Source organism: Aricia agestis, chromosome 20, assembly GCF_905147365.1.
Source record: "Aricia agestis chromosome 20, ilAriAges1.1, whole genome shotgun sequence".
Lineage (NCBI taxonomy): Eukaryota > Metazoa > Arthropoda > Insecta > Lepidoptera > Lycaenidae > Aricia > Aricia agestis.
The window spans coordinates 13235729-13248754 of record NC_056425.1 but is presented as its reverse complement, the minus strand read 5'-3'; the positions used below and the strand labels follow the sequence as shown (position 1 = coordinate 13248754).

At 37.0% G+C, this 13026-nt stretch overlaps 1 protein-coding gene across 10 annotated transcripts in view; it reads right to left on the bottom strand.

Moving 5' to 3' along the window:
* The window catches only part of LOC121737102 (transient receptor potential cation channel trpm), a 282713-nt gene that overhangs the window by 46584 nt on the left and 223103 nt on the right, over nucleotides 1-13026 (bottom strand). For 9 of the 10 annotated variants that reach the window (XM_042128652.1, XM_042128650.1, XM_042128657.1 and 6 more), the window contains exons 10-15: nucleotides 10896-11052; nucleotides 10387-10488; nucleotides 7829-8012; nucleotides 7215-7404; nucleotides 6729-6940; nucleotides 5873-6022 (exon numbers count right to left, since the gene is read on the bottom strand). In XM_042128652.1, coding sequence (XP_041984586.1) covers nucleotides 5873-6022; nucleotides 6729-6940; nucleotides 7215-7404; nucleotides 7829-8012; nucleotides 10387-10488; nucleotides 10896-11052 — 995 coding nt within the window. The remainder of the gene's footprint in view (nucleotides 1-5872; nucleotides 6023-6728; nucleotides 6941-7214; nucleotides 7405-7828; nucleotides 8013-10386; nucleotides 10489-10895; nucleotides 11053-13026) is intronic. The other variant, XM_042128656.1, reaches the window with a different exon arrangement.

Here is a 13026-nt window from a genome sequence, read left to right as displayed (position 1 = left end):
TTGCTATTGGTCAACACTTACGAGGCGTGCGTTTATTGGCTGTTGCGCCAAGTTTCTCGAATCCAAGCCAAATCACATTGTGAGTAATTAGGCCCAAGGTGTAAACCGTACTTTGTATTTTTCAATTTGAACACGGCCTGGGTTTTATTGGCCATAACCTGCCAGCACTCGAGGTGCCGGTTTAATTAAGTTATTAAGAATGAACATTTCAACCTGAATCACTCGGAGTTGACACCTTTAATATGAAGAGAGATGAAGACATAATATTCTTATGTACTCTCTAATAATTTCATATCATTCGGCATGGCAAGTTTTGATATTTAGGAGACAACGGGAATTTATTATACTACATGACGCCCGCAACTCCGTTGCACCAAAATTCGATAATCGCGCGGGAACCTTACATTTTTCCGGGACAAAAAGTATCCTATGTCCTTTCCCGTGACTCAAAGTATCTCCATACCATATTTCAGCAAAATCGGTTCAGCAGTATGGGCGTGAAGAGGTAACAGACAGACAGACAGACACACTTTCGCATTTATAATATTATTATGGATTATGGATATGGATTACATCAGCTATCTTGTATATAGGTAGTGAAAATGCACGGTTCCTATGGGATTTTATTTTGCACGCTTCACAAGTCATGGAGAACAGCTAGTATTATAATAACGAATATGCGAAATTTTGAACGAAATTTTGTGCATTTTATACAATTAAAATTTAAAAGCAAAACATAAAAACGAACCTAGGGACCCCGGATCGTAAAACAAGGAATTAATAATGCCCTCCGGTGGAACAAAACATCGCTTTGTTCTTTTTACATCTGATTACTTTTTCGGGGTACAGTAAAAATAATAATTTCATTTCAATTTGTGATAAGTGATATAGTTTACGTTTACGATTGTTATACTGTGTTTATATGTATATCCAATGTCAAGTAAATATATCCATTATCCACAGTCGATTATACAACCTCCTTTTTCTGGAAGTCTGTTTAAAAGAGAAACAAATCAATTACCAATAACCATTCTACACAAGTATACAAGTATAATTTTATTAATCAGAACTAGGCAGCCTCAAATATTGTATTACAATTCACATGCCCTTCTTACAATCTCATCCAAGTATAGCCGAAATGAAAACTAACGCTGGTGTCATTTTGATGACAATTAACACAACCCCGTCACCATGACAGTGTCATCCAGGTGACACAAATTACTGCATATACAGGTCGTGTTGTTGGTGCTTTTGGATTTAAACGGAATATTATATGACTACGGTCTAGGAATATAACATTCATAAGACTCATCGGTACATAGGTTTTTCTGTCAACCAGTAGAACCTATGTCAGAGATTGTTTTAGAAACTCGTATACAGATAAAGGAACATACTCTAACTACACGCTCCTTCCTAAACAAATTGAACATCCTTTGTGTATGTGCTCAGTGCTCACTTTTAAAAAGAAAGAACAAGAAAGTTTGTTTTCCAATAATTGAACAATGGATATTTTGGCCTACATTACTAATGATCTATCCATAAATAAAATATAATCTTGATATAAATAACTTCAAATAAATTTGTGTCAAACTAGTTTTTGTAAATGTGTGAAAATCAAGTGAAGTAAAAAAGTGAAAAATAGATGCTCGACTTCAGTTAAAAATATTACGTGCGTAGATTATATAATATTTAAAAGAAAGTGTTGCAATAAGTGACGGATAAGTTGTTAAAAAATAGTGTTTCGTGAGAAAGAGACCCTCGATACAGCTGTCTCTTTTGTATAAAATATAATCTTGATATAAATAACTTCAAATAAATTTGTGTCAAACTAGTTTTTGTAAATGTGTGAAAATCAAGTGAAGTAACAAAGTGAAAAATAGATGCTCGACTTCAGTTAAAAATATTACGTGCGTAGATTATATAATATTTAAAAGAAAGTGTTGCAATAAGTGACGGATAAGTTGTTAAAAAATAGTGTTTCGTGAGAAAGAGACCCTCAATACAGCTGTCTCTTTTGTGAGAGGGTCCCAAATATTGACTGATTGAAACAGACTTCAGACGTTTTTGGGGCGAGCGCTCGCTTGAGACAACAATCTGAAAGGTACCGTTTCGATCAACGCGGCTGGCGACCACATCCGACTAAATTTGAAATGCCACTTTATGAATTAGGCTATAACTTTCATTTTCTTTTTTTTTTATGAAATAAGGGGGCAAACTAGCAAACGGGTCACCTGATGGAAATAAACTACCGTCGCCCATGGACACCCGCAACATCAGAAGAGCTGCAGGTGCGTTGCCGGCCTTTTAAGAGGGAATACGCTCTCTTCTTGAAGATTTGCAGCTCGTATGGGTCCGGAAATACTGCTGGTGACACCGAATTCTGATCAGAAACAGTTGAATTTCGCCGGACCGCCACCCCGCACACTATCCGAAATATCCTTCCGGCGAGTTCAAGCTCACTCGGCTCAGTACAAAATGTAAGAGACAGCGCGGACGTTCAACTGTTTCGTATCAGAAATTTCGGACAATGTGCGGCCGGGCTTACAGTGCGCGGCAATTAAGTTTCTACCGACATAAGGGCCTTCCCACACGACGTATTTTTTGCGCACTGACGACACGCGTTTTCATCGCGTTTTGGCAGATATATAGTTTAAATTTTATTGTTGCGTTTGTATCGATACAAACGAGCGAAAAAAAAACGTCGTGTGGAAGGGCCCTTAGTCTAGTGACCAATGGCGCCGCTGCTTTATAGTGGGCAGTGGCGTAGGGCAAAATAAAACTTATAGCCTAGGTCATAGTGGCATTTTATTTTAATTTTAGTCGTTCGCGGTCGCTGGCTACAAGGATCGGAAGCGGGAACCGTACATCAACTCCAGCGGTAGAGAGTAACAAACATTTGAAGTCAGTTATGAAGTGAAATAAACTCTGATTGTGTGAGAAAAGTTGTAGCATAAAATGTACAGTGCATAAGTGTACAACCAGGCTCCAACCTTGGGTGGTATTTTGCGCGGTTCCGGTGGGATGATCTTCTTGATGGAAAGCGTCCGACGTTTCACCCCCACCTTGGTACATCCAGCTCATTAATATTTAACCTTTCTTTTTTGATCGGCGGATAAAAATGGAAGATGAATTCTTTATGTAGAAAGTCTAGATATATATAGGTAAATAATAAATGACCTAAGTATTTGTAAAGAACCCGCTTTCTTTTAGCAGCTAGCGTCAGTACCTTTCTCAATTAATATGACAAGTTGTTTAGGTTTTTGAGTGTGACAAAGAAACATATATACATCCAAACGTAAATAATCTTATATCTTTAAACGAGCAATTCTTGTATATATATAATTGGAATCTCGGAATCGGCTCCAACGATTTTCATGAAATTTAGTATATAGGGGGTATATAGGGGGGAAAATGTCATTTTATTCGTGTTTTATCGAATACCGAGCAAAGTTCGGTCAGACAGGTAGTAAACTAACCTAACCTAAGCCTACTAAACGCAGTCAGTTACCATAGTATATTAAAACGAATCGAAATAGAGTTATACAGTATCAGTACCTGAGTAGATTGTCTAAAATCTTCCGAAACTGAATAATTGAGAGTTCACATTGAATAAACCAATTAGTGGGTCCCGTTATATCTTATTCAAAAGAAGACAAAGTATGTGACAATTGAAACATACTGGGACAAAATATATTTTCATATTCGTTCATTGCATAAACTGGCCATTTAGCCGAAACTTTTTCGTTTTCGCTTCGTTATAGAATTGCCGAACAAAATGTATGGAATTGACATTAGACGAGTCGAACGTCAACGTCATATTAACGAACTCTTATGTCAATTCCATACATTTTGGTCGGTGATTCTATAACGAAGCGAAAACGAAAAGATTTTGGCTCACCCCCCAGTTCTATCCCAATCCACACGGAACCGATTCTCTATCGTATGCATATGCATTATGCATATATTCTGCATGCTAAGGGTACGTTTATGCTTTTGTTTAGCGAAACGCGCCTTACCGTGTGTTTACTGAACTTTACTGTACGGCTTGAATAAAATGTAAGATATATAGTTGTAAACGTGCGTCGAAACTGTAACAAAAATATCCCTTTACAAAATATAGTATTACGTGTCGACATCTAACAATGCAATCTTAACTCCTAATTGAAAAGCACAAAAGAAAATGATAATATCACAGAACTAGCGGAGTCTTCAATGTTTTAATCCATTTTCTTAAGCTTCAATTCTTGGGCTAATCTATCCAATTTGAAATACAATCACTGGGGGCAGACGATATTTCAATATTCCCTTGAGTATCTAACTACTATAACGATTAATAGATTTAAGCAGATAGTTTCTATTATAGATGGGATTGAAAGAAATACAATGGAAAAGTAGTGTATTTCATAAAAGGGCCTTTTCTTAGGGTTGTGCTTGTGACGTTTTATTATTTAATCCAAGTTAATAACAGCCATTTATTTTACGTTTAATATTTATTTATAACTCTGTTGTAGGGACACTTAAATATTAAATATTCTGCCTAGATGCTACAATATTTAATATTTATTCAAAATTATTACTCGCTTTTTTCAGATAATACTGTTTAAAAAATAACTATGGCTCTTCTGTGTAAAACTCTATTGTGTAATCGCTGAAAATCGGATCTAAGATTTTTATTTAAATCGTAAGACAAAGAAGAAAATTATCATCTATGGCACATTTAAATAACTTATTGTCACTTCAAGCAACAAATATATCAAGCTACTTTCTCATTTTGTTCTCAAATCGAGACTAAACAATCGACATTGAAAATGTAAAATCGATTTTTCATCGAAAGAGCACATCCCTAACGCACGTCAGGCGTCAATCAGCTCATCCACGTGTGGAATTAAAACCAATGGGTCGAGGGATGTCCCTCGAGGGTGCGTCTATATTTATCGATGTTTCCCAAAAATATTAACATATTATATAATAGTTTGTGAGCAATAAAGAACTATCTGTTCCTCTTCGATTTTAATGTATAGAGCCTAGAGGTCTGAAATTCTGTAGGTACATTCTAGTAACTATCTATTTGATGATGTAAGGCGCGCTCTCAATTTAATGTAAACTCGAATTACTACGTCACAAATAATAGGTACGTAATAATTCGTCAGTAATCAGGCTTCCAAAAGATGTTTCGAATAGCTCTGTAAAATCCGCGAAAATTAATGTTTTTTTTACATTCCTCGGTAGGTCTACGTGGCCTATGTAAACACTACAACTATTCTTCTACAGTTTCGTAATCTTAACTTAAAATTAAAGATTTAAAAAAGTAAATGTCATTAAAATTGAGTTGAATTAAGAATCTGTCAAAGTGTATAGCACAGGTGGCGCTGCCAGCGTTCAGTTACTGTCCGTTGTTATTTTACCCCTGACTGGACCCTTATGTTAAAGATACAAGGATCACTTTGTTATAATCTTAGAGGTAAAAAAACTGTGAACGCAGTTGATACCCTCCAAATTGCCTGGATCTCAGATAAAACACGAATCTACCTTTGTCAATTTAATATTTTTTTAGATTCTTTCTTGTCTGAAGATATCAAGAATTAAAAATTGTTTGTGAATCGTGATTCTTATAATATAATCTAAGAATCACGTTTCTGAAGCTAAAATTTTGTACGGGTGTCTTATTAAAATTTAAATGTTGGCATTTATATTATATTGTTTAACTGTTTAATTATACTAGATCAATTTAATTTTCGTTTAAAAAGTATCATTGAAATTACAAAAAAATCTAAAGAAAGAGCATCTGTCACTATGACAAACGCTAGCAGCGCCTCTAGTGTTGGAAGAGAGAAACGAAAAAGCAAATATCGCAACTAAACATGAACCGTACCTCCGCGTCCGTCAGATCCTTTGTGCTGCTGCCGTCCATGCTCTCGTTCTCCAGATGCTCCTCCTCCGTCTGCGGCATCAGCTGCAGCTCCTCCTTGGACTTGAACTCCAGTTGGAGGATGTACAGCGGACACAGCAGGCTCAGAATTACCTTAGACATCACGACAAAGTGGCAAAACGGCGACCGCTACATCGGACAGGCTCATGCTACGGTCAGACGCCGGCGCCCGCCACTGACAGCTGTCACTGTCATCTGTCAGTTGACAGCTGTCAGCTGTCAATGTTGCGGTGACGGACGGCCGACGTCGGGTCATGCAACGCAGGCGAAAATTCGATGCAGCTGGCGCAATGAGCTTACAAGCCAAATTTATTTCAATTTCATTATCGATAGTTGTAAAATGTTTATTAATCCGCTTTACTTTGTAATCCTTTATGGCCATAGTGATTGCTACATTTAATTTTCGAATAGGTACTACATTATTATAGCTTAAACTATAAGCTTTATTGTTTGCGAGTAATGAAAACTTAACGAGTAATTGCCTATTAACGGTAAATTAAATGTTATTTTGACGGACACATTTTACGGACAACTTAAATCGAATTCTCATTTAAATATTTAAGTGTCATTTTTAAGAGCTTCAATAAACTTAAATTTATTATGAGGCACGTTTCTTTCGCATAAACTCTAAAGGAGCATTTACACTAAACTACGCACCGCAGCATCAAATTTTCACCGGTCAAGCGATTCACACAGACATCTATTACGCACAATCATTAAAAGTTATTCTCTAAGACTACAGCGTGCTAATAGCAAGTCTGTGATTCGAAAAAAAAAAAGAATAAAAAAAAACACTCACCTTGAGGTTTGTGTTTTTTCTGGTTCTTAGACCTCCCATCCAGAGGTCTGCTAGTATGATCTGAGAGCAGGGGTGGGCTAGGAGGGCTCTATGGTTGGCCGCCACGGCCAGGCTGAGGCAGGTCTGACCAGACCAATTCTGGAGCTCACAGGTTAAAAGCTGCTGCGCCTGGTCATCGTCTTGTCTATAGCAGTAGTCTAGTAGTTCTAAGGCTGCAATAATTTTATTTCTTTTAACATTTAGTTACATTTTCATCTACCTCTAGAACAACTACAAAGAATAACTACAACTTATAAGCAACAATAGCTGTTAATGTGCACAAAAAATATTTTATGTTAAATTCAATCCGTGACGTTTCGCTACGAGGCCTACCTGGATGCGCCACCACAACCCCAGTGAGTTAGATCCCTTATTTTCCTTAACTTTGATTAGCAAAAATCGACCAAAACGTTGCCAATTAAATTCCAATTTTGAACATCCACCAACCTTTAGTCTCAAACTCCTTGCCATAATGCCTGAGCTCCTCATACACTTCTGTCTCCATGTCGTCCTCGGCGGCCTCGTGCGCCATGGCCTTGTATAGCTTGCAGGCCACGAGGGACTTGGCGAGCGCCTCCTCGCCGTGGGTCCACATCAGCAGCGCCATCTGGTGCCGCTTGGTCAGTACTGCCCACATCTGAGGAAGAAAGTGACACCAAGTAAGGTAAGAAGCTAAGTTATGTATTCGGCTTTATATTTAAAGGAAACTAAGGACATCAAATCTCAATATATTCTATGTATTTGGAAATTTAAGAGGACAAAATATTGTTAACAATTAATATTATAAGATGCCCTACAAACAAGCGTAACTTCCGTGCGACATTCTCATCGACACTGACTGATGTAATCGCATCTGTCGATGCCTAGCTGTGGGTAGAAATTTCATTGAGCTACCGGTACTGTCTCTTTCACGCATATTGCTATCTCGTTTCTGTAGGCCCAAAGTAAGTGTAATTTTCTTGCTTGACAGAGACAGGTATCGATTCTCTAGGTGCTCTACACTAACCAACAGCTTGATATCTCTTATTCATCACCTGTTCATCACCTCGCGCGGTACTCACCAGCAGCTCGTTGAAGGGGTAGTCGAAGAGCGCCATCTCGGTGGTGACGGGCATGAAGCCGGTGATGAGCGACAGGCCACCGGCCGTGTGGCGGGTGAAGGAGGCGCTGTTGCGGTGGACGTTCACGCTCTTGTTCATCACCTTCGCGTAGATCGGACGGAACTTGCGGCGAGTGTAGTAGCATCTTTAGTAAGTGACAAAATTTAAAAAAATGGTTACAAGCAAAAAACCCTACCTGGTTGCCAAAAATTGGATGAGGAAAATTGCGTTTTAAAAATTAAAATAATATGATTCAGACTGCAAGAGCACCTTCAGGGAATTAAAGAAATTATCATAAAAACTGTAACGTAACCAACGTTCACGTACGAAAATATTTCAACCCGACTGGGTGAAACATTTTCACGAGGTAATTATTTTAATTAATTTTTTTTTGATACGGCAGAATATGCAGATTGTAATTTGTATTCATACATTTAAAGGGGATTTAAAAGAGTATTAGAGTATTATTATCTCAGATTGATAAGAACAAAATGATAAAAACCCATTTCGCAGAGCGTGCAAGCATCTCTACAAATCTTATGTTATTAAGTGCTACGTCTCACAATACGAAACTAAATCCGAAAATAAACGTCTGAAAATGCTGAATAAACATTTGAATAAGATAATGCCGTCCTCGCGCAATCAGATGAAAAAACTAGATTTGTCCCCCCAGGGCTGCCTCTAAAGAATTACTTGAGTTGTTTAAACTCCGCGGTACCTGCGGGAAATACGTTGACAGAATTTGCCTAATTTTGTGATTACGTAAATAAAAATATTTTCAAAATATTTTACCGTATTTTTTATTTAAGTAAGTACGTAAAATAAATATTTATTTTACTGTATTTTTTATTCACGTACTTAATCACAAAATTAGGCCAATAAAAATAGATAATGTGGAGTATAAAGTTTCTTTAAACTTAATTTTACACGTGCAAAACTCAAAACAAAAGTAAATAATTTACAGACCTACAAGGATTTTAGGATTAAATAACAAAATCAAATGACGAAGTCACGTGATCGTGGATGCAAAGCAGCTGTCACATTAAAAACTACAATAATATTAATTTAAATTTTGACTACATTACAAAATGATAGCATTGACAGGTGAGGGTGAAACAGTTCTCTTGAAAAATGACTTCATAAGATGGCAGCGTTAATTCTGATTTTAACTAAAACATCAAAAACTATGTATTCGATAAAAACTTTTAATCGCCTCCAATCTGTAATGAGTAGATGTCATTCACGATTAAGCCCGATACTAATTAATTATTGGCAAACATATTGAAAACTAAGCGGAAGTTGGTGTAATCAGTCAAATATGTCAGCTGCATCCCGACACGGGATGTGGAAATATATTTTGTTAAAATGTTATTTTCATGATTCATTCAGCTGAAAGTTAATGAAATTAAAGTATAAATTATAAAATGCTATGTTCTTGTATTTAAAAATGTGTTTAAATTCACAATTAGTCTTAATAATTCAAAATGTAATTTGATTGCTAGCTAAGAGCACACTGGATAAATAATTAATTTATAATTTCTAGATCATCATCAGGTAAGCGATTAAAAAGGAAACAAAAATACGTTAGTAAAATTATTAAAGTATCTCACCAAAAGAAAATACTCCGAATGTTTAATTCTAAGTAACCTTCTCAAATATTAACAACGTTTTCATGATGATTTTATATTTTGTCTTGCAAGAAAAGAATTTTAAATAAAATATTTTGATTTTTAGTTCTAAGATGATGCAGCCCTAGCATTTAGCTGTCGTGTCGTAGCCGTTATCCCGCGCGCTCCTATCTGTCACCAGCAGGGCCGGCTCTAATGCAAAAATCGCCGAAACGCGACGACTATAGTGTAGGAGCCGGGAATAATAGACTAGGCGCTGAACGTGATGAGGAGACAATGGGATAATCTAGGAGGTGAACGTTGGCCAAGGGCCGGCTCAAATAAAAAAAATCATCGAAACGCGGCATATAAAGTGGCCGTAAAAAACAGACTAGGCGTAAAACGTGAAAAGGGGTCGGGTAATATAGTGTAGAGGGTGAACGTTTAAAAATTCTTTGGATTTTATTTTTAATTTTTCATCTAACTTAAGTACAGAGGCTACGAACTCAAACAGAATGAATGAATGAAATTAAAATTTTCCAACCAGCTTATCGTACTATACTTATCGAGTTTCTAGTTCATTTAGTAACAAGCAACTCGTGGTACAGGTAACTTAAAAAAGTACTTTTATAAGCATAGACAGACATAATTAATGCCACATAAAAACAATTTCTTTTTTTCTGTAAAAATTTCATAACATTTTCGCTACAGCATTTTTTTCTAACAACATTAGGCCGTGATTACATCAAATTCCCTGTTACTATCTGATTGTGAGCAAGCACAATAACATATTGTCGGTTAGATGTGAACGAAAACATAAACATCTAAGAAATACCACAAGCTCCGCAACGCTTCCTCACTCTCGGAGGCTGGCAGTCAGTTTGGTGTGAAGGTAGTATAAAAAAAACTCACCTATAAGCACCTCCCATGAGCTTGTTGATGACGAGGCCGATGTCGTGCAGCGTGTACACGTAGCCCCGGGGTAAGTGCGGCCGGACGTCTCGCAGGATGTACCTGTGGGGCAATTTGGTCCATTAAAAAGACCCTCGATCTCAGACTTTAGCGTCAACTTGCTAACCAACTGAGTCACAGAGTTTGCCAGTCTCTGTGAATCACCCTGCAGGATATTTTCTGCAGGTCGATTCACAATTTTCTTTCGACGCAGATTAGAAATCTTTACCGCGTGGTGTTTAGGCAACGCCTAGGCGCAGCGAGGAAACATTCGATGTTATAACGTGATGAAGTTTCCAAATCTGAGCAGAATTGCTAACATGTCATGTCTTGTCTAGGTTCTCTGTTATGAAGGGATTTCTATAAAGAATCGTTAATCAAAACGTGTGGAATTGACATGACGATTCGAGTTCATCGCCTGGTCCAGGTCACCTGGGGGGAGGGAGAGGGGGAGGGGAGTGTATCCTCACCGGAGCGTGTTGCTGGGCCCGCTCTTGGTGTTGTAGAGCTCCTCGAGGCGCGGGATGGTGAGGAACTTGCGCATGGACACGCCGTTCTCCAGCAGCAGCTTCACGAAGTCGATGCGGTCGTGCTCCAGCGCCTGCATCATCGCCTCGTCTAGAGCACCTGGGGGATTAAGAGATTTAAGTTTTGTGTGAAAATCCACAACTAAATGAAGACTTATCACATATTTAACGACGTCGTACGAAAAAAATGTGCTTAATATGCTATATGACCAAATGCTAATATTGGTATCTACTGGTGTTAAAAAAACGATGCCTAATTCTAGGTTAACTCCGTTGTAAAGATCAATAACTTACTAGGCTTTTAAAAAAAAAATACTCTGATGTCTGCTGAAGGTGAAGGTACCTTCAGCAGACATCAAAGAGCAAACGTTATTTTGAATTTTTTACATTATTACAAAACAGAAACCAATTGCATACACATAACACCCAGTAATAAACCCAATCACCTCCTAGACTAAATCACATACACTAAAATAACAAACATAGTTTTAAACTCTACGCTCGTAGCACGTCTACGAGAGAGCTACGGCGTAGCACGTCTACGAGGCTACGGCGTAGCAAGCGGCCATTGTACTTGGCAAATGCAGCTTATTATTATTATTACTTGGCAAACTTATAACAAGGTAACTTTAGTCCTCAGGGTACACCATCTCGAATTTACCCAAACAGCTGTTTGTTGTTATTATTACTCCTAAACTATCATTACATTTAATTGTCTCTTTAAGGCCCTTGGTGAATACTTCAAGTTAAAAGTATCGTAAATATAAATTAGATTGGTTTATAGTAAGTTAACTATAACTCAGCTAAGATTAACAGTAATATTTGAAATATATCTAACCTAACTAAATTTTTTAACTAAGGTTTCAATATACTCTGTGATTTTCCGTCTGTCTTTCGATCTTTATGTCTGTGTGTTATGTTCAAATTGTTGAGCCGTGTTTGTTATTTTTTATTGTAATTATTGATTTGAGTTATGGCATGGAAATATAGAAAGGCCAGAAAAAAGGCATATAGTAACAGTTGTTATAAACATTAAGTTCCAACCTGACTTCAATTAAGGCTAGTCACAACCATTTTACCCTTTTAACGTCCAATGTGAAGTTTTGTGACCACCCTCGTGGTTTAGATCATAGTCTCAACATTCAATCAAGTATTTTGCCCCACGTTCAACTTCACCAACAACTAATTAGTCCAACTAGTAAACTGTTATTAATGGATCATCGAAACACCCGACTGGGTAGGAGTTTGACAGTACTAGTTCTGGACTTAGTTCTTAGCTCAACAACGACCACATAATATTTATTATTACAAAATACAACCTAAACTTGAACCTAACCGACCCGACCAACCATAATATAAAACTATTTAGCAAACTTAATATTATAAATGCGAAAAGTAGTCTGTCTGTCACATATTCACGCTAAAAATGATACGATTTTGATGTAAGGAGATACAAGGAGTCCCGGGTGAGTAGGCAGGATCAAAGATTTTGGAGTAACGAAGTTGTAATTAAAATCTAGTAGTCTGATGCAGGTAAAATCTAAAACTGAGGAATAGTTTGATTATTCATTTGTTTGCATTTAATAGGCTCTGAAACCATGAAACTGTTGAACTCATAATGATATTTGGTATTTAAAACAGTGTTAACCACGGAAAAGGATATTGGCGACTTATTTTTGCATACAAATATATTTTGGTTGCCGTTACCAATTTTTAATCGAAATCAGTCTGTTGTAGAGCAAACATACTCGTATTACATGTCGACGCCCCCACCGAATAATCGGACAATCGTAAAAATGAAAATGTTCAGGAGAGCCGAAAAACTGATTTTTGTTAATAACTCCGTCAAAAAAAAAGCATCAAAGACTTTTTATATGTCAAATGAAAGCTAATTTTTTTGCCTATCTTGCTATCTTTAATTACCACCGAAGGTTTTTTTAAAATAAAGCAAAACGCAACTTATCGTTCTGGAGAAGGCCAAGCTCTGATCATTATTGTCTATTGCATGATTATTCGGGTAATTTTGTGTTTCGAATGCAATAAAAAGCACATATAATATCTCATTGCAATATTA